Source organism: Balaenoptera ricei, chromosome 2, assembly GCF_028023285.1.
Source record: "Balaenoptera ricei isolate mBalRic1 chromosome 2, mBalRic1.hap2, whole genome shotgun sequence".
NCBI lineage: Eukaryota > Metazoa > Chordata > Mammalia > Artiodactyla > Balaenopteridae > Balaenoptera > Balaenoptera ricei.
Window position 1 is genome coordinate 36077923 of NC_082640.1, and position 26285 is coordinate 36104207.

At 42.4% G+C, this 26285-nt stretch overlaps 1 protein-coding gene across 1 annotated transcript in view; it reads left to right on the top strand.

The window, feature by feature from the left end:
* Positions 1-4391: 4391 nt before the first annotated feature.
* BNC1 (basonuclin zinc finger protein 1) overlaps positions 4392-26285 on the top strand; it is a 30179-nt gene continuing 8285 nt past the window's right edge. Inside the window, exons 1-3 of the mRNA XM_059915359.1 lie at positions 4392-4469; positions 24366-24465; positions 25531-25766. Coding sequence (XP_059771342.1) covers positions 4392-4469; positions 24366-24465; positions 25531-25766 — 414 coding nt within the window. The remainder of the gene's footprint in view (positions 4470-24365; positions 24466-25530; positions 25767-26285) is intronic.

The following is a 26285-nucleotide window of genomic DNA, read 5'->3' on the forward strand; positions in this document are numbered from 1 at the left end:
AGCTGAGGCCTAGAGACAAGAAAGTCATGCCCAGGTCCCATTACTGACCAGTAGGAGAAAAGAAGCATGATCTGGATGATCTTTACCCAGCCGGTGCCACATTCTTTTCTATATTCAAGGATGGTTTCTCTGTCCCAGGTTCTGCTTACATGTTTCCAAGGAGTGGCAGAGAAGCCCATCAAATCTGGGAATAAATATGAGGACTGATTTCAGGAGTCACATTTATCAGGTATGATTCTAAATGAACCTACAGAAGATTAATTAGCAATTTTCATCTAGTCCTACTGATTCCATATATGGGGGTCCAAACTGTCATATTTGAAGAAATGTGTATGTGGATCCCAATGGTGTGTCTTGGGAGAGGTGGCCTATTTTCACGTTTTCAAATCGTGTATTGCCAAAAATCCTCCTTGTCTGTAACCAAACACAGAGTTAAACAGGTTGATCCTGATATTTGTTGCTAGTGAAAAGTTTTACTGAAATATAATTCAGTTGCCACAAACACAAAGATACTGACAAAAACCATCAATCAGACAGATTAAAGGTATTTAATTGGGCCATTGTCTGGGTCTTAGACATTTCAGTGTATTTATAATAAGCATATATGGCCATTCACTAATACTGCAACCAAGGACTCCTCTGGTAACAAATTTAAATTAATTACAAAATCAGTTTTACGTGCAGGAGAAAGGAAGGAGAACAGCGTTTGCAGAACAGAAACTATCTTATTTAGCTCTACCAATCTAGCCAGAAACAGGGCTTCATACCTACTTTTAAAGATGAGGACAGTATGAGGCCTAGAAAGCTGACTTTCTCAGTTTCCAATTGCGTGAACCAGCTACACCCAAGCCATTCTAACTTCAAAACCTGAGCTTTGGGCTTCCCTGGTGGCGCAGTGGTTGAGAGTCTGCCTACCAATGCAGGAGACACGGGTTTGAGCCCTGGTCTGGGAAGGTCCCACATGCCGCGGGGCAACTGGGCCCGTGAGCCACAACCACTGAGCCTGCGCGTCTGGAGCCTGTGCTCCGCAACGAGAGGCCGCGAGAGTGAGAGGCCCGCGCACCGCGATGAAGAGTGGCCCCCGCTTGCCGCAACTAGAGAAAGCCCTCACACAGAAACGAAGACCCAACACAGCCAAAAATAAATAAATAAATAAAATTTTAAAAAAACAAAAAAACCTGAGCTTTGTCTGCTGCAGCAACTCATAACACAGAAGCCACTAAGATGAGCAATGACCAAAGAAGTTAAGACAAGGACACATCACAACCAGGCTAGAGAATGTAATAAGCACAATAAGAGAGGCAGATACAAGTGCTTGGGGGTCAGAAGAGGACAAAAGCACACAGAGTGGAGGGTTGGTGGATCAGGGAGGGCTTCTGAGAAGCGGTGCCATTTGAGAAAGGTCTTGAAGGATGCACTGTGTTACAACAAGCAGAGAAGAGCAGCAAGAAGAAAGGTCGAAATGCTGGGAGTGGGAAGGAGGAGGACACAAACGGAAGGTAAGCAGTTTAGGTTTGGAATTCACAAAGCAAAGCTTCATAATAAAGTCAGCCATGTGAGAAAATGAATCTTGCCAACACCTGTAAGGCAGGGAGGGCAGAGTCCATCACATGAGGCCAGGCAACCTCATACCTGCAAGGAAGGGCACCACACTGCAGACCCAGGACATGGCCAGAACGCCAGCTATGTGTCCGGCCTGCGGGGCACAGGCAGCAGGGGCTCTCTGGACCCCATGAAGCCCAGATACTTTCTTCCACACGCACCATGGTCGCTCCTTTCCCTCCTCTTCCATTCAGAGGCCTGCGCCATTCAGAGCCAGGACCAGTACCCTCCGTCTGAATGAGTGCAACTCGCTTCTTTTCCCCTTTCATCTCACATCTTTTTCCACAATGTGCAAGGGTTTTGTTTCCCTCCAAGGACCTCCACTAGCAGCAAGGTAGGTGGGATAACTTGGGGGACAAGGAAGTAGGATTCCCCCAAATCCAGCCTTCAGAGAATCCTTTTAGGGACCTGAAAAGGGAGAGAAGGCCTGACTCTCCTCAGCTTCTGTGTCTGCTCCAGGGCGGGGCAGAAGAAAAGCTGGGTCCTGCTTCAGCAGCTGTGGGCCATCTCTGTCAGCTCCTAGGGGTGAAGCATCCCCTGTCCCCAGGACAGGAAACCGGTTCTCCCGGCAGGCCCCCTCCCCATCTGCTCATGGCGGCCAAGCTCCTGTTTGGTTTTCCAGGACATTTAATTTCATTTCGTCCTTACTACCCAATAAGAGAGGTGAAAACTTAATCCCATTTTACCACAGAAGCAATTGAGGCTCAGGGAGCAAAGACTTGTCCCAGGAAAGTGGTAAAGCTGAGACTATAACTCCTTAGACCACAGAAGGGAAGCGGGGATGCCTGTTGGAGTTCGTAATAAAACTTCCTGGCGCCCCCCTTTCTCCACATCCTGGGACACGTCCCCACACTTCCTCTGGAAATAAAGTTTCTGGTGACGAGGGTGGCACAGCCCTCTTCTTGGCAGCGGTGGGACCCGAGGGCGCCCCGGAGCAGGCAGGGCGGCAGAATCATCCCCCGACATGGGAGCCAGAGAACTTCAGAGCATTTCGCCCTTCCCCGGGACAGGCAAACACCGACACGTCTGTGTCTTTACCGACAAGTGCCTTCAAGCCCGGCGGGGGCAGACACCTCCTCACCGGCCGCCGGCTAGGTCTCCGCTGTCTGCGGGGGCCACGGCCTCGCATCAGCTGCATCGATTTAGCGCGTTAGTGGGCCGCGGGAGCAGGAGGCGGCTTCCCGGGCGGCGCAGCAGCGCCCGAGCCTCGGGCGACTCAGCAGCCCGGGAGGAGGGGGAGGGGAGAGGAGGAGGGGCGCCCCCCCGGGGCGCAGGGGGCGGGCGTGCGGGCACACGCGGTGCGCGGCGCTCCGGAGGGCGGGGGCGGCCACCGCGCCGGGCGGCCTGGGCGCACGGGGAGCCGCCCACTTCGCCGCGGCGGGCCCCGACGGCCGGAGGTTGGATGCGGCGGCGCCCGCCGAGCCGGGGCGGACGCGGGGCGGCCCGAGCCGGGGACACGCGCCGGTAGCCCCGGCACTGCAGCGGCCGCAGGATGGCCGAGGTAAGCGTGGCGCCCTCCCCAGGCGCGGGGCCCCCTCAGCGCGCAGGGCGGGGCGGCCGGGGACGCCGCTCGGACCCCGGGCAGGTCGGTACTCTGGGGTGCACTAGGGGCCATCTCCCCGAGGGCCACCTGCGCGGCGGCGGCGCGGTCCTTCCCTGAGGCAGGGCGTGAGGGAGCGTCTCTGCGGCGGGGAGGGCCCGTGGGGGCGCTCGGACCCGTCGCCGCCCGACGTCCCGAAACAGCCCGACGCGCTCTGGGTGAGCGACCCGGGTTGGCGGGCGGGGGCGGGTCCCCGGCGTCCCCGGGGCAGCCCCGGTGCGTCGAAAGTGCGGGGTCGGGAGAGACTGGGCGGCCGCCTTCCGCACTTCTTCCCGCCCCCTCAGCACCTCGGCTTTCGGTCCAAGGACATTGGGACTGTTTCAACCGCTTTTACCTCAGAATTAATTAAACAGCTGATTTTTAAAGTGGCCTTTTTTTTTTTTTTTAAACCTGGATTTTGTTTCCGGAGAATTAAGCGTGCGGTAGCCTTCGGTCACTCGGAGAACTGCGGAGCCGGGCGAGGGACAGTGACGGGGCCTCCTGTCCGGGGCGAGGGGGAGGGGTTGTCTACAAATCTTTTGTACAAAACTGCAAATGAAGACGCAGACAGGTCGGGTCAGGAAGCTTCCGGGACAGGATAGATTCGAGGGTGCAAGGTCAGGTTTTTATAAAGGTTACAGCTGACCTGCCGTGGGCGCGGAACAGTTCAGCGCGAGGTGTTTCCCCCCTGGTTCAGGCAGCCCCGGGAATCGGGGTCAGGCTCGAGGGTTTCCACGTCCAAGCCAGACACAGTGGGCTCTGGCTACTTGGGGACGGGCAGCCTGCAGGTGACAGGGCTGGACCGGGCTGCGGAGCCGGCGGCGGTGCCCACGCCGCACTTGGCATCGCCTGCAAGCGCCGGGGCGGCCGGTCCCGCGTCGCGGGTGTTGAACCCCGGCCGCCCTCGGCTTCCTGGCCCGGGGGCGCCGCGCTCGCTCGCCACCCGAGCGCCCAGGCGGGTCCCCGCTGCCGACCGGGCGGCGGGGCAGGGGACCGGGGGTGGGGGGTGCCCGAGGGCAGAGGAGGAGGCCGCGACGTGGTCCCCGCTGCCCCTCGGGCGCCGCGGGCCAGACCCCGAGCCCCACCGGCCGCCTGGTTTTGCATAACCTCCTAAGGATTTGTCAGCCAGATGTGACAAGATTGTCGAGCAGAGAATGAAGGAGGAGATCTGATATTAATCAGTGCATAGCTCGGAGCCAAACTTTCTCAAATGCGGTGTAGAAACATGTTCTTCTCATTTAAGGCATCTCTTTGTGGCTGCGGGGCTGCCACCGGTCTGACTTTGACAGTTAAATGGAATGCCAACTAGCAGCCTTAATTGTATGAGTAAAGTTGTGTGTATTGTTGGGGGGAGGATCAGACACTCTAAGGTTCAGTAATGTCCCCTAGTTTTATGGCCATGCTCAGCGCAGTCCTCTGAAGACAGGGCATTTAAATCGGGCCAGACGCGCCTGGTCGCAGCCAGGCCTCTGCTGTTAACACTTAAGGGGCCTAAAAGAGGCCCCACTGGTGTCCTGGGAATCCCTGTCAGTGTGTTTGTGTGTGTGTGTGTGTGTGTGTGTGTGTGTGTGTGTGTGTCCCATAGAGCAGATCTAGCAACAATTTTTAAAAAATATATTCTTCTCATCAAAGCAACAAAGATTTTGGCTGGACAGTAAGTGAATTGAAAAACAGCATTTAGCAGATAATTTTTTTTTTTCTGGTGTCCTTTTATTCCTTGCTGTTTTAATTTGATATTGGATTTCATGGGATCTTTTCATAAGATTTCTTAGATTGTTTTTTGCAAATACGTGCTTACGTGTTAAAGCTTTTGTTCAGTGATAAATATACTGGCTTCTCAGCTGTCCCCAAATCTGTTGATATATATTACTAAAATTTCATTAAAATTGAATACGTCAAAATAAAAATTTTGTGCATGATGTAAAAGAGCATTACTTCAAATGTTACAGATTGTCCAGGATTTGATTTTTGCTTTAAATAGGTGTGAAAAGATAGCCACCACTTTTGCTCAAATAAATTTTGATAAATAGCTTTATCTTTTTTGTCATACCTAAAAGAATAAGAGTCATTATTTGATTTCTCATCTAATAAGTTTGCTAACTTTAATTTCCCCAAGAAAGTATTACCATTTCACCTCAACTGTTGGTTGAACATGTTCTGTTATAGTTAAATGCTAAGAAGAGGTGGTGAAATCTTAGAATAAGTACTGCTCATACTCTGGGAACTCATAAATATGTTCAGACATCTGCATAATTTAATTTGGAATATCACCTGTACCCATAGTTCCTATTCCCTTCAGAATAGTAAGGATTTAGCGCTGTGCCCCTTCTTCAGTCAGACAGAGAGAGTGGTTAGTTTGAAGTGGTTATTTGGCTGTTGACATCTACTGGGATGTGGAACGATGATCTGTTTGCTCTGGTTATAATTCACACTAGAAATATTAACGAAAATGGAGTAATTGCAATGGAAGCATAAAGTTTACATAGAGGGTTATCTTTATTTTATTTTAATTTTCATGCCTCTCCCATGGATCAGTTAGGCCTGCGTCCCAAGCCCATGCCCGTATTCTGTACCTCAGAAGCATCAGCTTGGAAAGAAGGACGAACCAACCCATTGGGTGAGAAAAGCCATATCGGTTTCCCTGTGGAACAAGTAATAATTGTCCTTTAAGCATACACTTATTATTTCTGAATGCCTGTGGACAAATATAAATGGGAAAACATTTTAAAAGTTTAGTTTGTCAGTAAAATTAAACCACAGCATATGGGGTGAGGGGCATAAGTGTCTTTTAGCTTTTGTGTATGGCTTTAGAAGTTGTTTTGACAGTGGCCATTAAAGAGTTGCCCTGAAGGTTCCACAAGGTAAATTACTTGCAGGAGGAGCATGCTTTACCCCAGGGTGAATTTTCACCTCTACAGACATCATTTAGAATGAGTTACTTTTTTCAGAAACAGTCCTGTTTAAAAAGAACTAGATGTGACAAAGTGAGAGAGTGGCATGGACATATGTACACTACCAAATGTAAAATAGATAGCTAGTGGGAAGCAGCCGCATAGCACAGGGAGATCAGCTCGGTGCTTTGTGACCACCTAGAGGGGTGGGATAGGGAGGGTGGGTGGGAGGGAGATGCAAGAGGGAGGAGATATGGGAACATATGTATATGTATAACTGATTCACTTTGTTATAAAGCAGAAACTAACACACCATTGTAAAGCAATTATACTCCAATAAAGATGTTAAAAAAAAAAAAAGAACTAGAAATATCTTAGCTAAGGTGAAATCTCAGTGCTAGAGTCAATAAATTTTCTAAATTACTTTATTCTGAGTATTCTGTAGATTTTTAAATTTTATTTATTTAGATATTTTATTTTTGATGACTTATCTGAGAGATATTAAAGCTAACTGATTATGCACAGAAGGAGCATCTGGAAAGGGTTGTTTTTTGGGGTTTTTTTTTCCCTTTTAAATCGGTTTCCACCTGAAAACCTTATTTCCTCTTATCTTGTCATTCTTTGAAGCCCTTTTTCCTAATTCTGGAAATTCCACGATTCCGGTGCAGCCCCATTTCTCTACTCAGACACACGCCTATTTTATCCAAAGAGGGTGGGTCTAAACAGAGCAGACCTGCTTCACCAGGGTCCAACTTGGGGCCTTCTCAAACTTCGCACAAATAAGCAAACCAGCTATCGCTGTTCCTGTCCACACATGGACTCATTATTATAAACCAGCCTAACAAATCACAGGAGGACGCTGCCTTGGGGGTTGATAATTTCACTCAGCTAATGTGAGAGAAAAGAGAGATGGACAAATAAAATGTTGTGAAGGCCAGGTCCAAACAGCCTATGTGGAGGGAAATGGTTGTCTCAGGTAAAGTTAATTCAGGCTGCTAACTTTTTTCATAGAGTTATATTAGTTTGTCTCCTCTTACACATTATTTGTGTGATCCTTCAGTACATGCTAGCAAACATCAAAATTATTTTCCAGCCCTACATCAGCTTCCAGAAGCATTGTCCTTGCTCTGTAGCCCTCTGATTATTTCTTTCGTTACTCATTATGAGGATAAAATTTTTATACAGGCAACTCTGTTTCACGATACACCATGCTGACTGTTAAGACAGTGATCAGGATGTCATAAGTAAGTCTGATCTTTTCTTTTTAAAAATTTCAATTGGAAAATCTAGGGGTTTTTTTACACTTCGTTTTTAAAATCTAGTTCTCACTAAGTCCCTAAAAGAAATATTGGCAAAATTTTACTTAGCGATGTTCATAATGTCATCGTTATTTTACATCAGCAGCAATGGTGAAGTTGCATTGTTTGTATAGTTGAAATTATCCTGAAGTGTAAATGTCTTTTTTTGTTTTGGTTTTTTTTCCTTTGGCTGACCGTTGTGTCCGGAAGTTCCCTACATGTACGTTAATGTCCTTTTGTTTTTTGTTGTCAAAGTTTTCTGAAGATTACAACTGAGGTCTCTGAAACTTAGGTTATAAAGGAAAAAAAATGTCTCCGTATCATTTATATACCTGTATAGTTTTTTGTTGTTGTTGTTAGTTTTTTTAAGAAGAAATATTTGGTTTGGTTTCTAAGGTAAGATTCACAAATTTTTCTACTTCTTATATTTTCTGTTTTTAGAACTAATAATTTTAAGGAAAAAGGCACAGCTGTTAAATTATTTTGGCACAGAGTTTATACTTTGATTTATAGAGATCAAAGGAACAGGTATTTTCCCCATCTCCCTCTTTGAACTAAACGGCAAGGGAAAACACTACAAGTGCCTCATGCATACTTTCTACTAACAGGTAGACTTGGCCGAACATCTGTTCCCTGAGTTCTACCTCCCACCTGCCGTTTCTCTGCCAGACTCTTCTCCACCCTCTCAGTCTTCTTTGACCGGCCTCTTTTCATCCCCATCCTTGCAGTGAGAAACCAGATTCTGTCAGTTCTCCTTTAGTGTCATTTTTATGTTGCAAATGCTACCTGCCTGGTTTCTGAGCCTTCCCAGGGTCCCCTCTTTCAACCGTGCTCATGATAAACGGTGTCTTCCCATTGTTCAGAACGCTGATGGTTCCATGAACCCAAGAGAGAGACTCATGGCTGCCCATCTGGACAGCACCCCCCCCCCCTTTGGCCTTTCTCGGTCAGCTCTTGTTGCCCATGACAGAAATCTGTGCTCTGTGGCCCAGCCTCCTGGGCTTGACACACATGTACAGGGTGAGCCTTCTTTACGCCTAGGACTGTGGCATTTCCTGCATGCACTGCTGAGAGCATGCCTGCTGCCTCCTGGAGAAAGCCTCCTCTGGGCTCTCTGCATAACACTGCCCTCTCCCTCTATGCCGTCTTACTCAAAACTAAAATTTGGGGGAGAGGTGGAGTCTTGATTTTTTTTTTTTTCACTTTTTATTATAGAGTATCTCAAGCAAAATTGGACTAGTTTAACGAAGCTTGGTGATACGTGCTTGGGGATTCAACAGTGATCAACTTTGGGCCAATCCTGTTTCATCTGTTTTCCCTACCCATTCCCCTCACCGTCACCAACACTAAATTCCTTTGAAGCAAATCCTGAGCATTCATTCATAAATATTTTAATATGTAGCTCTAAAGTAAAAGGCTCTTTTGTTAAGAAAAGCAATATACCATATAGCATCTAAAAATTAACAGTAACTATGTAATGTCATTAAATTTCTAAAGTGTTCAAATTCCCTTGATTGTCCCTTTAAGTTTATATTATCATTGGTTTGTTCAAATCAGTATTCAAATAAGGTTCATAAATTGTGTCTACTGATCTATAGGTTTACATTTTACTTTTTTCCTTGCAATTTATCTGTTGAAAAAGCTGGGTCATTTGTCTTGGGGAGTACTCCCCAGCCTGGATTTTGGTGATTGTTTCCTCGTGATATCATTTAAACATTCCTCTATCCCCTATACAAAAAGGCTTGATCTAATTCAGATTTGAACTTTTTGGGCAAGAGCACCCCATATGTAGTAGTATGTACCCTCCAATGCAGAGGCAGGTGACCTAGTTGTTATCTTTTTCATTAAGAGTTGCAGAATGCTGATATTCTAATTCTTCATTTATTTATTTACTGGAATACTATAAAGAGAATCTTTGCCTCATCAGTGATTTGGTTGCCCTGAAGTACAATTTGTATGAAAAAGGATACATGCTTAATTCTTTCCCTTTGTTTAACATTTTTTGGTTCCATAGTATCCTCTAAAGGGGGCCAGTGAGTTTTACATTTGTTTTTAACTGCCTTATGAATTGCTAGATTTTAATACAGTAAATGACTCGCACTAATTTTTAGCAAATCATATTTTCTGTTCAGCAATTCTTTTTTTTTAATGAAATTTTTAGTGTGTATTTTGTTGTGTGACTGTGATACAATACAGCAATTTTTAAAAATATATTTATTTATTTTTGGCTATGTTGGGTCTTCGTTGCAGTGCGCGGGCTTCTCATTGCAGTGGCTTCTCATTGTGGAGCACGGGCTCTAGGCGCGTGGGCTTAAGTAGTTGTGGCACGCGGGCTCAGTACTTGTGGCGCACAGGCTTAGTTGCCCCGTGTCATGTGAGATCTTCCCAGACCAGGGCTGAAACCCGTGTCCCCTGCATTGGCAGGCAGATTCTTTTTTTCTTTATTTTTTTTAATTTATTTTTTTATACAGCAGGTTCTTATTAGTCGTCCATTTTATACACATCAGTGTATATATATCAATCCCAATCTCCCAATTCACCCCACCACCACCCACACCCCCCACCGCTTTCCCCCCTTGGTGTCCATACGTTTGTTCGCTACATCTGTGTCTCAACTTCTGCCCTGCAAACCAGTTCCTCTGTACCATTTTTCTAGGTTCCACATATATGCGTTAATATACGATATTTGTTTTTCTCTTTCTGACTTACTTCACTCTGTATGACAGACTCTAGATCCATCCATGTCTCTACAAATGACCCAATTTCATTCCTTTTTATGGCTGAGTAATATTCCATTGTGTATATGTACCACATCTTCTTTATCCATTCATCTGTCGATGGGCATTTAGGTTGCTTCCATGACCTGACTATTGTAAACAGTGTTCCAATGAACATTGGGGTGCATGTGTCTTTTTGAATTATAGTGTTCTCTGGGTATATGCCCAGTAGTGGTATTGCTGGATCATATGGTAATTCTATTTTTAGTTTTTTAAGGAACCTGCATACTCTTCTCCATAGTGGCTGTATCAATTTACATTCCCACCAACAGTGCAAGAGGGTTCCCTTTCTCCACACCCTCTCCAGCATTTGTTGTCTGTAGACTTTCCGATGATGCCCATTCTAACTGGTGTGAGGTGATACCTCATTGTAGTTTTGATTTGCATTTCTCTAATAATTAGTGATGTTGAGCAGCTTTTCATGTGCTTCTTGGCCATCTGTATGTCTTCTTTGGAGAAATGTCTATTTAGGTCTTCTGCCCATTTTTGGATTGGGTTGTTTGTTTTTTTAATATTGAGCTGCATGAGCTGTTTATATATTATGGAGGTTAATCCTTTGTCCATTGATTCATTTGCAAATATTTTCTCCCATTCTGAGGGTTGTCTTTTCATCTTGTTTATGGTTTCCTTTGCTGTGCAAAAGCTTTGAAGTTTCATTAGGCCCCACTTGTTTATTTTGGTTTTTATTTCCATTACTCTAGGAGGTGGATCGAAAAAGATCTTGCTGTGATTTATGTCAAAGAGTGTTCTTCCTATGTTTTCTTCTAAGAGTTTTATAGTGTCCGGTCTTACATTTAGGTCTCTAATCTATTTTGAGCTTATTTTTGTGTATGGTGTTAAGGAGTGTTCTAATTTCATTCTTTTACATGTAGCTGTCCAGTTTTCCCAGCACCACTTATCGAAGAGACTGGCTTTTCTCCATTGTATATCCTTGCCTCCTTTGTCATAGATTAGTTGACTGTAGGTGCGTGGGTTTATCTGTGGGCTTTCTATCTTGTTCCATTGATCTATATTTCTGTTTTTGTGCTGGTACCATATTGTCTTGATTACTGTAGCTTTGTATTATAGTCTGAAGTCAGGGAGTCTGACTCCTCCAGCTCGGTTTTTTTCCCTCAAGACTGCTTTGGCTATTCGGGGTCTTTTGTGTCTCCATACAAATTTTAAGATTTTTTGTTCTAGTTCCGTAAAAAGTGCCATTGGTAATTTGATAGGGATTGCATTGAATCTGTAGATTGCTTTGGGTAGTATAGTCATTTTCACAATATTGATTCTTCCAATCCAGGAACGTGTTATATCTTTCCATCTGTTTTTGTGTCATCTTTGTTTTCTTTCATCAGTGTCTTATAGTTTTCTGAGTACAGGTCTTTTACCTCCTTAGGTAGGTTTATTCCTAGGTATTTTATTCTTTTTGTTGCAATGGTGAATGGGATTGTTTCCTTAATTTCTCTTTTCTGATCTTTCGTTGTTAGTGTATAAGAATGCAAGAGATTTCTGTGCATTAATTTTGTATCCTGCAACTTTACCAATTCATTGATTAGCTCTAGTAGTTTTCTGGTGGCATCTTTAGGATTCTCTATGTATAGTATCATGTCAGCTGCAGACAGTGATAGTCTTACTTCTTCTTTTCCAATTTGTATTCCTTTTATTTCTTTTTCTTCTCTGATTACCATGGCTAGGGCTTCCAAAACTATGTTGAATAATAGTGGCGAGAGTGGACATCCTTGTCTTGTTCCTGATCTTAGAGGAAATGCTTTCAGTTTTTCACCATTGAGAATGATGTTTGCTGTGGGTTGGTCATATATGGCCTTTATTGTGTTGAGGTAGGTTCCCTCTATGCCCACTTTCTGGAGACTTTTTATGATAAAGCGGTGTTGAATTTTGTCAGAAGCTTTTTCTGCATCTATTGAGATGATCATATGGTTTTTCTTCTTCAATTTGTTAATATGGTGTATCACATTGATTGATTTGCGTATATTGAAGAATCTTTGCATCCCTGGGATAAATCCCACTTGGTCATGGTGTATGATCCTTTTAATGTGTTGTTGCATTCTGTTTGCTAGTATTTTGTTGAGGATTTTTGCATCTATATTCATCAGTGATATTGGTCTGTAATTTTCTTTTTTTGTCTGGTTTTGGTATCAGGGTGATGGTGGCCTCATAGAATGAGTTTGGGAGTGTTCCTTCCTCTGCAATTTTTTGGAAGAGTTTGAGAAGGATGGGTGTTAGCTCTTCTCTAAATGTTTGATAGAATTCACCTGTGAAGCCATCTGGTCCTGGACTTTTGTTTGTTGGAAGATTTTTAATCACAGTTTCAATTTCATTACTTGTGATTGGTCTGTTCATATTTTCTGTTTCTTCCTGGTTCAGTCTTGGAAGGTTATACCTTTCTAAGAATTTGTCCATTTCTTCCAGTTCGTCCTTTTTATTGGCATGTAGTTGCTTGTTGTAATCTCTCATGATCCTTTGTATTTCTGCAGTGTCAGTTGTAACTTCTCCTATTTCATTTCTAATTTTATTGATTTGAGTCCTCTCCCTCTTTTTCTTGATGAGTCTGGCTAATGGTTTATCAATTTTGTTTATCTTCTCAAAGAACCAGCTCTTAGTTTTATTGATCTTTGCTATTGTTTTCTTTGTTTCTATTTCATTTATTGCTGTTCTCATCTTTATGATTTCTTTCTTTCTGCTAACTTTGGGTTTTGTTTCTTCTTCTTTCTCTAGTTTCTTTAGGTGTAAGGTTAGATTGTTTATTTGAGATTTTTCTTGTTTCTTGAGGTAGGCTTGTATAGCTATAAACTTCCCTCTTAGAACTGCTTTTGCTGCATCCCATAGGTTTTGGATCATCGTATTTTCATTGTCATTTGTCTCTAGGTATTTTTTTTTTTCTAGGTATTTTTTGATTTCCTCTTTGACTCCATCAGTGATCTCTTGGTCATTTAGTAACGTATTGTTTAGCCTCCATGTGTTCTGTGTTTTTTACGTTTTTTTCCCTGTAATTGATTTCTAATCTCATAGTGTTGTGTTCAGAAAAGATGCTTGATATGATTTCAATTTTCTTAAATTTACTGAGGCTTCATTTGTGACCCAAGATGTGATCTATCCTGGAGAATGTTCCGTGCGCACTTGAGAAGAAAGTGTAATCTGCTGTTTTTAGATGGAATGTCCTATAAATATCAATTAAATCTGTCTGGTCTATTGTGTCATTTAAAGCTTGTGTTTCCTTATTAATTTTCATTTTGGATGATCTGTCCATTGGTGTAAGTGAGGTGTTAAAGTCCCCCACTATTATTGTGTTACTGTCGATTTCCTCTTTTATAGCTGTTAGCAGTTGCCTTATGTATTGAGGTGCTCCTATGTTGGGTGCATATATATTTATAATTGTTATATCTTCTTCTTGGATTGATCCCTTGATCATTATGTAGTCTCCTTCTTTGTCTCTTGTAACATTCTTTATTTTAAAGTCTATTTTATCTGATATGAGTATTGCTACTCCAGCTTTCTTTTGGTTTCCATTTGCTTGGAATATCTTTTTCCATCCCCTAACTTTCAGTCTGTATATGTCCCTAGGTCTGAAGTGGGTCTCTTGTAGCATATATATGGGTCTTGTTTTTGTATCCATTCAGCAAGAGCAGGCAGATTCTTAACCACTGCGCCACCAGGGAAGTCCTTGTTCAGCAATTCTTGACCAATCAAGGTGTCTGACTTTTTTTCCCCAATGAAGCCATGTGCTCCCCTAGAGCAGACACTGGGAGTTCCTCATCTTTGTGTCTCCCTGAGGCTCCCCACTGTTACCTGTACGTGGTAGATGCTTTAAAAATAAACAACGACCCCCACAAAAAAAACGATTTGTTAAATAAATTGGTTTCATTTTATCAGACTACTAATGGAAGGTGAAGGCATGATGAACATCTGGTCCATGTGTAATTCTCCAGGTGGGCGTCAGTCCAGTGCTGCCAGCAGCAGATAAGCTACCTCACACAAAAGGACCTCATGGGTTTTCTTCTCCCTTCATTCCAGTTGTCCTGGGACACCTGGCAAATGATGTTACTATTTTCAGAATCCTAGTTGTACCTCTGTGGTTTTGCATATGTTAGAAAAACAATGAAAAACTTAATGGAAAGTGTAAGAAGTTAGAGGAAAATGAGAGGAGGGAAGGTGGGGAGCAAAAAACAAGAAAAAAAGCCAGTTCTAGTAAGAGAAGTTAGAAGTATAAAATGTGTGTTAAGAGGCAGAATAGCTCCAAAGAGCAATGGGGTAGAGACCTCCCATCCTTGAATCAAGCATTTTCCCAAACCAGGAAGTCTAACTCTGCAGCCACAGAGAGAATGGGAATACAATTTCACTGGAGATGAAAAGAAAGTAAGTTCTCTCCCCACAAGCTAAGGGTGGTCCAGCCGCTTTAGAAGATGTTTTGTATTTTAAATGGGCAGTTTTTGATATGCACTGTAGATTTCCAGGACTCAAACATATGAATAGCCATTGTCTATATTCAACATTTAAAAATAAAACTTGGAAAAACCCGAATCATTTTTATTCTAAAGCTTGGTGACTTTTAAAAAGTGATTTGTGATTTAGCTGACTGGGTCCTTTGATTTCAAGTTGGAAAATTATGATTCTCAGAACTGAGAATCTGACACAGTCTTAGAATCTCACATTTAAGAGAGGACCATAGACTCTAAACTTGGCCTCAGTGATCTCTACTAGTTAGCAGTTTTTCACATGATTTTTATGTGGCACTCTCCACGGTCGATAGGAAGATCATTGTGTAAATTAGGAACAGCATTTGGCTGCTAGTAAAAGAGCTCCTAAATAATAGTTGCCATCCTTTCTGCTCAGCCATCCTTAAGGCTTGACTGCGAGGTTGACCTCAAGTTTGCATCCATGAGGTCCAGCAGTCGTGTTCTTGTTCCAAGAAGGAGGAAGGAGGAAAGGCAAAGAATTCCCCCAGCTGAGTCAGCTCCCATTTATTTTTATTTTTTTTTAACATCTTTATTGGAGTATAATTGCATTACAAATGGTGTGTTAGTTTCTGCTTTATAACATAGTGAATCAGTTATACATATACATATATCCCTATATCTCCTCCCTCTTGTGTCTCCCTCCCACCCTCCCTACCCCACCCCTCTAGGTGGTCACAAAGCACCGAGCTGATCTCCCTGTGCTATGTGGCTGCTTCCCACTAGCTATCTCTTTTACATTTGGTAGTGTATATATGTCCATGCCACTCTCTCACTTCATTCCAGCTTACTCTTCGCCTTCCCCGTGTCCTCAAGTCCATTGTCTACGTCTGCATCTTTATTCCTGTCCTGCCCATAGGTTCTTCATAACCTTTTTTTTTTTTTAGATTCCATATATATGTGTTAGCATACAGTATTTGTTTTTCTCTTTCTGACTTACTTCACTTTGTATGACAGACTCTAGGTCCATCCACCTCACTACAAATAACTCAATTTCGTTTCTTTTTATGGCTGAGTAATATTCCATTGTATATATGTGCCACATCTTCTTTATCCATTCTTTTGTCATTGGACACTTAGGTTGCTTCCGTGTCCTGGCGATTGTAAATAGTGCTGCAGTGAACATTGTGGTACGTGACTCTTTTTGAATTATGGTTTTCTCAGGGTATATGCCCAGTAGTGGGATTGCTGGGTCATATGGTAGTTCTATTTTTAGTGTTTTAAGGAACCTCCATACTGTTCTCCATAGTGTCAGCTCCCATTTATAAGGAGCTTTCTGTAAAGCTGTACCCAACCACTTCTGCTTGCCCACATTGGTCAATCCTTAGTCACCTGGCCACCAAAGGAGACGTGGAAATTAAGTTTCCTTTACAAAGGCAGATCAGGCAAAGGATATTGGATGGGTGTCTGTAATTAGTAAGCGTGGTGCGGCTTTCTCATTGATTCATTCATTACTCTCTTAATACCAGTGGAAAGCTTACCAAGTATCAGGCCCAGTGCTAGCCACTAGGTATTGGTTTGGAGTTTCACTTTTGTTGCCTCTTTAGGGAATGATTCGTTATAGAACAACTTTTTTGGAGGTTTTTATCATAGGTATTTTTGGTAGCTCTGTCTGTGCAGAGTCAGATTACTAGAGCCCAGAGGACCTAAGATCTTGCTTGTTGTAGGTCTGGTAGCAACAACAGTTTCACTGTGCTAATTGGTCTTTTCAACTCTCTATCTGTATATCCTCTTAAATATGACTAATAGGCCTCTGAGATAGGCAGGAACAGATATCCAGCCCATTTTATAGTCAAAGACTCCAAGGCATGGAGCTGAAGGTTATATGGCTTTACAAAAAGTAAGACATAGACTGAGGACAATCGTAGATTGTACTACCTCTCAGTGAAAGATGCTCAGTGTGATGAGGGGGAAGGAGTTTAGGTTCCCCAGCTCTGCCTCCAGAGGGGTCATTTTAACAGGCAAATCATATTAGTTTCATACTTTTTTCAAAGGCTCACTGTTAGACTTAGGACAAAACCATACTCCTTGGCCTGCCGCACAAGATCCTATGCACAGTGGTCTCTGTCACCTTTCTGACCCCCATTTTCTACCATTAACCTTACTAACTCCACTCAGCTACCCTGGCCCCCTTTCTGTTCCCTGAGCACTTCCAGCCTCTTTTATGCCTCAGAGCCTTGCACTTGCTCTGCCCAAAACACTCCTTCAATCTCCAGTTCTTCACTGGCTCCTTGCCATGCCTTAGGACTCAGATCAAGTGTCACCTCCTCAAAAGCCTTTGATGATGACCCTGTCTAAAAGGCACTTACCACTACTCCTGCCTCTCCATGCCACCCAGTAAAATTGCTAGCAAAGCTTTCTGCTTATTTCTTCAATAGCACTTACCTTATTCTGAAAAGGTATTGTTTGTTTGTTTACTTGTTTATTCTGTCTCTCTCTTGTAGAATATAAGCTCCTTGAGGGCAGGGACCTCATCATTCTCGTTCAACACTTTAGCCCCCAGAGTTTAGAATGCCTGGCTCATAAACACTCAGTAAATATTTATTCAATGAATGGGGTTTCTTTACCACGTGGAACTTTAATATCCTTATAGTTTCTGTTGAGATTAAATGAAACCATAAATATAAGTGCAGTTGGTACCAGATACTGATAATTCAAGATATAATCTATGCTCAGTGTCCAGGTTTGAGACCACCCTCAAGTAGCCTATAAGTTCCTAGCTTCTTCATCTATAAAATGGGGTGGGGGTAAGAAATGAGATAACACATAGGTACAGCTTACTGCAGTGCCTCATACATAATAAATAAGCAATCAGTATCATGAACTATGTGACCTTGGGCAAATTACAATCTTCCATAAGTTTGTTTCCTGAGAATAATTCCCTCCTCACAGTGATGTAGTGAGGATTGAATGCGATCACCTATTACGTACGAATGCCACCATGTGGAAGGGCAGATGCTGGAAGAATAGCTAGTCTCGCCTTTGGACTCAGAACTGCCCAGTAGAATTTTGTGTCATGATGGAAATGTTCTCATCTCTGCTGTCCTGTAAAATAGCCACTAGCCACATGTGGCTCCCAAGCACTTGAAATATGACTAGAGTGACCAAAGAACTGAATTTATTATTTTATTTTATTTTAATTAAGTAGCCACATGTGGCTAGTGGCTACTGTTGGACAAGGCGGACTAAGTAACTTGACCCTACAAAGTTGTCTGGCTGGTGTGCAGTTCAGTTTTGTTCCTGAGCCAGATCGCAAATGACTCCCCTCAAAGGGTCAATACCATGAATCTGGAAATCCCAAAAGTCCTCTGTGATTTTTCTCCTCCCCACTTCCATCTGGTCCCCCAAGAGTATCCCCCTGAATTTATCTTCAGTGATACGAAAATGTTTGCATGTACTAGAGATGAAAACAGTTTTGAAGTGGACAGTTTTTACTCTCAAGCTCAATAATTCAAATCCCATCAAAGGCCTGCACTGTCCAGCAGTGAATGTCTGTGCATCTACCCCACTGTGTGCCTGCACTGGCCACTGCTAGGAGTTCAAGTCAGCATCTACTGACAAAAGGCCCATGGCAGCATCTCCCCAAGCTGAAGGTAGAGGGTATCTGGGAGAGGAAGTGGGACCCTCAAATCTTCCTAAAATCTAGGTCATAACTTTCCATCCCAAAACTGAAAATAACCAAATCATCCATCCTATACTAGGTGTGTCAGTAATTTCTGGGTGAATGAATGAGCAAATGATAGTTACAAGAAAGCAAACCAGAATTTTGAATGTTGATTTGTAGCACATCAAAGTGACTAATAACAATTCGGAAATAGTCTGATTAAAATGAGTGCGTAAAAAGCAATAATCATGTCTTGATGAGTTCGGAATGTTGTAAACATCTGCTTTATGTTTCTGAAGAATGGAACAAGTATCAGGATTCTGAAAGAAAGGATGTAAGTTTTAAGAGTTTTCCATTATTGATTTACATGAGTACTTTTTGTCCTGTAATTAGAATTTTTGATTTGATTTCACCTTAGAAGTTTTAATTTGTCTGTAGATAATGGTGCTATAATTTTACTACATCGTGGGATTCTGAGATGGGTGGAAAAAACCCAAGGCTTTAATATTGGAAGTTTTCTTAGACACTGTAATTAGCATTTTTAGTTCATAAATAATTCTTCTGAGATTTATTTCCATAGACGTTTAATGAGCTTTATTAAGCCTTATTCAAACAGGTTCATATAGAACCACATGAATGTTTTTTATAAAGCAGCATTCATACATTGGAATTACAGATAAAACTGCTTAAAATTCAGTCCCCAAACTAGAAGCTGCTATAACTGTGAACAGTCAGGTTAGATCAGGGAGTGTCAGCTGGGGGCAGTTTTGCCCCTAGGGGCATTTGACAATGTCTGGAAACATTTTGGTTTTCACAACTGGGGAAGGGAGGTGTTACTGTGGCACCTGGTGGGTAGAAGTCAGGGATGCTGCTCGACATCCTACAATGCACAGGACAGCGCCCACCACAAATAAGTATCCAGCTCAAAATGTCTATAATGCTGACGTTGAGAAACCCTGAGTTGGTGTCAAGAGATGCAGAAAAAAATGAGTTTCAACCTTAGGCTATGAAATGTGCTTGGAATTGTTCCCTCTGTAGTTTCACTGTGCTGGGCCTGAGATAGTGTCACTCAGAGTTTCCTGGGGGCTTCCCGTGAGTCAGCCTTCTGAACAGACTCTTTAGGGAGTGGAGGAAGTATGTGCTCAAGGACATCTTTCTCTAATTCAGGCAGGTCCTACTTTCCAAGTAAATGAAATGTGAATTCACTTCATATAGTTCCAATATCTTGTTTTTAAAGAATGAATAGCATCTTGAGGGACATAATCCAAAATAAGAACTTTTCTTCTTTTAAAAATGTCCGTTAAAACAGTCATATTTGTAGAATGTAGGTGGTGAAATATTTCAGAGGTTTAGTACTAAGTGTGCTGGTAGCTGTTGAGAGTATAGATGATTGGGTTTCCTGTGAGCTGGCGTTCAGGGAGTTGCAGGGAAGTTTAGAAGCTGGACAAGATAAGAATGCTGCAAACTGAGGTAATGGCACTCTTTTAAATTTTGACAGTGTGTAGTAGAAACTAAACCATTACTCATTTTTATCCTTTAACTTCCAGTCAAGATAACTATATAATTATGTGTGTAGGTATATAGATGTGTGTGTTTGTGTATTTATCAATAATACATTTGTATATGTGTATACAAGTAGAAACTCTATAACCAAAAATAATTAAAATAATTTCTGTCATTAGAGCAATATTTCTTGATCTTTTTTTTTCATTATTCACCCCCCCCCACACGCATCTAAGGAGACTTTAGAAATTTTTTTCTAATTGGGCCTACCCCAATGAAATTTTAGTTTCACACCATATACTATATATCTGTTTATGTATGTATATGTGTGCTTTATACATAAAAAGAATGGAACAGTTTTCACCCTTTGGGGATGGTATACCCCAGATGAGAATGTATGCATTATTAGAGTGAGAGACTGTTCTGATCATCTGGAGTTCTTTATGTTATATTCTATGACTTTACAAAGAGCAAAACCCTTTACTCATATTTCCTGTTTTTTGATAGCCTGTTGAAGGGATTAGGTAACACTGTTGCTGTCTGCTGCATACCTCAGTTATAAACAGCCCTATTCCTTCACCTGAAAATCTCTGTCTAGTTGTTCTGTTCAGGCCCATTGTAATCCAAAAGAAATTGTAGATAACAGTCAAATCATGTAAAGTTTAACCTGTATTTAAGGAAGGTCACTGGTTTTTTTAAAGACTTTATTTTTTTAGAATACTTCTAGATCCATAGAAGAATTGAAAGGGAAGTACAAAGATTTCCCATATATCCCCTACCTCCACGTAGGCATAGCCTCCCCTATTTTCAACATCCCTCACTGGAGGATACATTTGTTACAATTGATGAACCAACATTTGACACATCATAATCACCCAAAATCCATGGTTTAACCTTAGAGTTCACTCTTGGTGTTGTACATCCTATGGGTTTGGAAAAATGTACAATGACAAGTATCTATCATTATAGTATCATACAAAGTATTTTCACTGCCCTAAAAATCCTCTGTGTTCTACCTGTTCATTCCCCAACCCCTGCCAACCCCCTGGCAACAACTGATCTTTTTACTGTCTCCATAGTTTTCCCTTTTACAGAATGTTTTATAGTTGGAATCATACAGTATGTAGCCTTTTCAGATTGGCTTCTTTCACTTAGTAATATGCATTTACGTTTCCTTCATGTCTTTTCACGGCTTTATAGCTCATGTCTTTTTTGTGCTGAATAATATTCTGTCGTTTGGGTGTACCACAGTTTATCTATTTGCCAACTAAAGGACATCTTGATTACTTCCAAGTCTTAGAAATTATGAATAAAGCTGCTATAAACATCCATGTGCAGGTTTTGTGTGGGCATAAGTTTTCAGCTCCTTTGGGTAAATACCAAAGAGTGCAGTTACTGGATTGTATGGTAAGAGTGTGCTTAGTTTTATAATAAACCACCAAACTGTCTTCCAAAGTAGCTTTATTACTATTTTGCGTTCTCATCAGCAATGAATGAGATTTCTGTTGCTCCATATCCTCACAATCATTTGATGCTGTCAGTGTTCTGGATTTTGGCCATTCTAATAGGAGTATAGTGGACTGATTTTTTAAAATAATATTTTTATCAAAATATAATTCACATACCATAAAATTCACCCTTATAAGTATACAACTGAGTGGTTTCACTGTATTCATTGAGTTGTGCAACCATCACTGCTATCTAATTTTAGAACATTTTCATCACCTCAAAAAGAAACTCTGGTTAAAATTTAAACTATCTGTGTTTCAAAGGGTACCATGAAGAAAGTGAAAGGATAAGCCAAGGATTGGAGAAAATATTTGCCAATCGTATATCTGGTAAGGGACTTGTACCTAGAGTATATAAAGAACTCTTACGACTCAATGCTAAAAAGACAACCCAATTTAAAAATGGGCAAAAGATCTGAACAGACATACAGATAGCCATCAAGCACATGAAAAGATGCTGAACACCATTAGCCGTCAGGGAAATGCAAATCAAAACCACAATGAGATACCACTTATACCCAGTAGGATAACTACAGTAGAAAAGGCAAACAGTAACTAGTGTTGGTGGGGATGTGGAGAAATCAGAGCCCTCATAGACTGCTGGTGGGAATATAAACTTTGAAAAACAGTTTGGGATTTTCTCAAAAAGTTAAACATAGAGTTACTATATGATCCAGCAGTTCTACTCCTAGGAGTATATCCCAAAGAAATGAAAGCATATGTCTGCAATAAACTTGTACACAGGGTTCCTTTTGGGGATGATGAAAATGTTCTAAAATTGTATTGTGACGATGGTTGTACAACTCTGTGAATATACTAAAAAATTATTTAATTGTCTCCTTTAAATGGGTGAATTGTATATGTGAACTATATCTCAACTTAAAGCTGTTTTTAAAAAACGATGAAAACAGGACTTCCCTGGTGGCGCAGTGGTTAAGAATCCGCCTGCCAATGCAGGGGACACGGGTTCGATCCCTGGTCCGGGAAGATCCCACATGCTGTGGAGCAACTAAGCCCGTATGCCACAGCTACTGAGCCTGCGCTCTAGAGCCCACGAGCCACGACTACTGAGCCCGCGCGCCACAACTACTGAAGCCCATGTGCCTAGAGCCCACGCTCTGCAACAAGAGAAGCCACCGCAGTGAGAAGTCCACGCACTGCAACAAAGAGTAGCCCCCACTGGCCGCAACTAGAGAAAGCCCACCCACAGAAACAAAGACCCAACGCAGCCAAAAATTAATTAATTAATTAATTAATTAATTTTTAATAAAAGAAGAAAACAAACAAAAAAGGTAACCCTTTCCCTCCACTACCACCCATTAGCAGTCACTCCTCATTCCTACCTGCTCCCCACGACCCCGGTAACCACTAGTCTGCTTTGTGCCTCTATGGATTGGCCTGTTCTTGACATTTCACATAAATGGAATCATTCCACCTGTGACTTTTTGTACTTGGCTTCTTTCATTAGCATAATATTTTCAGAGTTCACCCATGTTTTAGCAGGTATCAGTACTTCATTCTTTCTTATTGCCTAGTGATATCCCATTGTATGGACATACCACATTTTGTTTATCCATTCATCAGCTGATCAATATTGAGGTTGTTTCCACTTCGGGGCTAATATAAATAATGCTGATTTTAAAGTTCGGGTACAAGTTTTGCGTGGCCATATGTCTTCAGTTCTCTTGGGCTTATACCTAAGAGTTGCTTGGTCATATAGTAACTGTGTTTGTGAGGATCAGCCAGACTGTTTTCCAAAGTGGCTGCACCATTTTACAATCCCACCAGCAACTGATTTTTAAGTGAAGACTAGTTATATACTCCTTAAAGTGTCCTAGGCCAGATTCTCCCCTTCCCTGTTCCCACCCAAGGCCACATAGTCCCTTAATTGTCACATGGAGGGTTTAAACCCATAGTCGTAGGGCTCTTTCATCCCCTCCAAACACAGAGACACTCCCCAGTGTCAAAGCTCTCTTGAATCATACAGATTCCACACAGAGGCGCTTCCCAGGAATCTCACTGACAGAGCTCCTGTGAGAGCTTTTTCTCTTTAATAATAGATTACATTCCTCAGGCCTCTATTCCGTTTTGAGAAATTCATCTTAAAAATACATGTGAAGCTTTGTTCTTAATACTAGAACTTTGTTGTCACGTACATCTCTAGTTTCAATTTCAGTTGTGTGTTTGCACACTCCACACCCCCACACCACACCCGACACTTCGACCTGCACCTGGGCATCGATGCAGGGCTTGTCCAGCCTGTGTGCGTCTGTCAGTCACACAGTCCAGTGAGCGGAGTCGGGGAATCATTGTCAGTGTGGTCAGCCATTGCATGTCCTCAAATCTATCTTGATGTTCAGCCTCTGCCTCATTTTGGGGGGTAACGAATTACACATGTGTAATACTGTCAGTTCTGATTGCTCTCCTATTTACTTGTGTCAGGGTAGCCCGTGTATACCTTTCAGGGTTGCTGTTCTGGTCAACTTAGAGATTTAGTGAGAATGGGACTCTTCTTCACCCTTTCTGTGTCCTTAATAACAAGCAAGATGTTTCCTTCCCACCTGTAATCCTTTCCTTTTTTTTTTTTTTTAATTAATTAATTTATTTATTTATTTATTTTTGGCTGTGTTGGGTCTTCGTTTCTGTGTGAGGGCTTTCTCTAGTTGCAGCAAGCAGGGGCCACTCTTCATCGCGGTGCGCGGACCTCTCACTATCGCGGCCTCTCTTGTTGCGGAGCACAGGCTCCAGATTCACAGGCTCAGTAGTTGTGGCTCATGGGCCCAGTTGCTCCGTGGCATGTGGGATCTTCCCAGACCAGGGCTCGAACCCGTGTCCCCTGCATTAGCAGGCAGATTCTCAACCACTGCACCACCAGGGAAGCCCTGTAATCCTTTCTTATAAAGAGTTCTGGGATTTTAGCCCATTCTCGCATGCAGAATATCTGTCTGTGTAGCATGTTCACCGTCTCCAGGTCTGGGGCCAGCTTCTCCTCTTTCCAGGATACACTGTACAAGTCTGGGCCTGGCACAGAGTGGGCACACATCACTCAAAGGACGTTGCTCAGTGGAGGAGTGTGTTTTGTTATGTAAATGTGATGTGTGTTCCACGCCACACTAACATGCCAGGTATCCCTGTGTTCTCTTCTGCAGGCCATCGGCTGTACTCTGAACTGTAGTTGCCAAAGCTTCAAACCAGGGAAAATAAACCACCGTCAGTGTGAGCAGTGCAGACATGGATGGGTGGCCCACGGTAACTTTATTTTGCCCCCTCTCTTGGCCTTTAGTGTACCCTTTAAATAACTTACAGTTATTCAGGAACAGATTTAATATCTAAGAATGACAGCTAACATTTGTAAGTTACTGCTATGTGCCAGGTAACAGCCTAAGAGCTTTATATATGTTATCTCGTTGAATCTTAACAACTCTATATGATAAGTCTTTATCAACCCCCTTCTAAAGATGTAGAAAATGGTGCTTCAGGGCTGTTGTTCTGCAAGAGTAGAAATGTTCTGTGCTGTCTAATATAGTAGCCTCTAACCCAGGGTTGCTAGATGGAAGAACAGAATGCTCAGTTGAATTTGCATTTCGGTTAAACTATACATAATTTTTTAGCCTAAGTATATCCCAATGAATATTTTTGGTTTAAGTGTATACCACTTATTCATTTTTTATCTGAAATGTATATTCAAGTTTAATTTTTATTTGTATTTTTATTTGCTATACCTGACAGCCCTACACTAGCCACATGTGGCTAAAAGTACTTGAAATGTGACTAGCGCAACTGGTGAACTGAATTTTTAGTTTTATTTAATGTTAATTAATTTAAATCTAAATTTGAATAGCCATATGTGACTGATGACTGTTGCATTGGACAGCATGGAGTTCAGTGGCTTAACTTGCCCAGCCCAACAACTAGATAGTGGCAGACCAGGGCTCAAACCCAGATCTGTTGGATTTCCAAGTCCAGGTTCTTCCCCAGACCCCATGCTTCCTGGTTTTCCATCTTCTTGATTATGCACCTGCCACCTTCGTTTTTACCCGTTTTCTGTGCACGGTCCCTACTTGCGGCTGTTTTACTCCTTAGGCATGCCACAGGAAAGGGAGAAAAGAAGCCTCTCAGGCTAGTCCATTTTATTTTAGAAGTTCCTGAGAATAACTTGGAGCCAGATAGCTATTAAGATTATTAATTGTTTGCATATTTGTGGTTTTTCTACTGGAACAAATAACTGAGAGTTAGCGCTAACCTACTTCTGTGCAGTGTTTCTCTTAAAAGTAGAATCTTGAAAAACGATATTTCTTCAATTCACTTTTTCAGCTCTAAGTAAGCTAAGGATTCCCCCCGTGTATCCAACAAGCCAGGTGGAGATTGTCCAGTCCAACGTGGTGTTTGATATTAGCAGCCTCATGCTGTATGGGACCCAGGCCATCCCTGTTCGCCTGAAAATCCTACTGGACCGGCTCTTCAGTGTGTTGAAGCAAGATGAGGTCCTCCAGATCCTCCGTGCCTTGGACTGGACCCTCCAGGATTACATCCGTGGATACGTGCTGCAGGTATGGGGACCATGGGCACTGTTCTCCTAGAATGTCTTCCGAAGCTCGTGTCCATGGAACTGATGTAACCCAGTTGCCTACAGTGCTACAGCCATTGGTAGTCATCCTTCCCTTTCATAGTTATTTCTAATGGCTTAAACCCTACCTCAATGTTCTGGGTGAAATCCGTGCCTTTCCTCAAGGTATCTGTGAGACTTCAGGATGCGGGAGAATTACATATTCTCTGATTTGGGTTTCACTCAGCCAGCTCTTCCACAGTCAGCCATTTGCCCCTTCCTTGGTGCTGCCTCCATTTCTTTTATTATCCTCAAACTATTTACTGACACAAGACATCATGTTTCAGATTTTACTGAGAGTTTGGGGTTGAGGAAGGGAACTTACATTGCAGAAGGGCACAGCAAACAGTTACAATTTCATGCCACACCTTCCTGTTCTTTAAAGCCCTCTGCCATCCATCCTACTGCTAATTTTCCTTCCCAGGCTCCATCACCTTGTGATATTTCTGTGTGCATGCTCTGG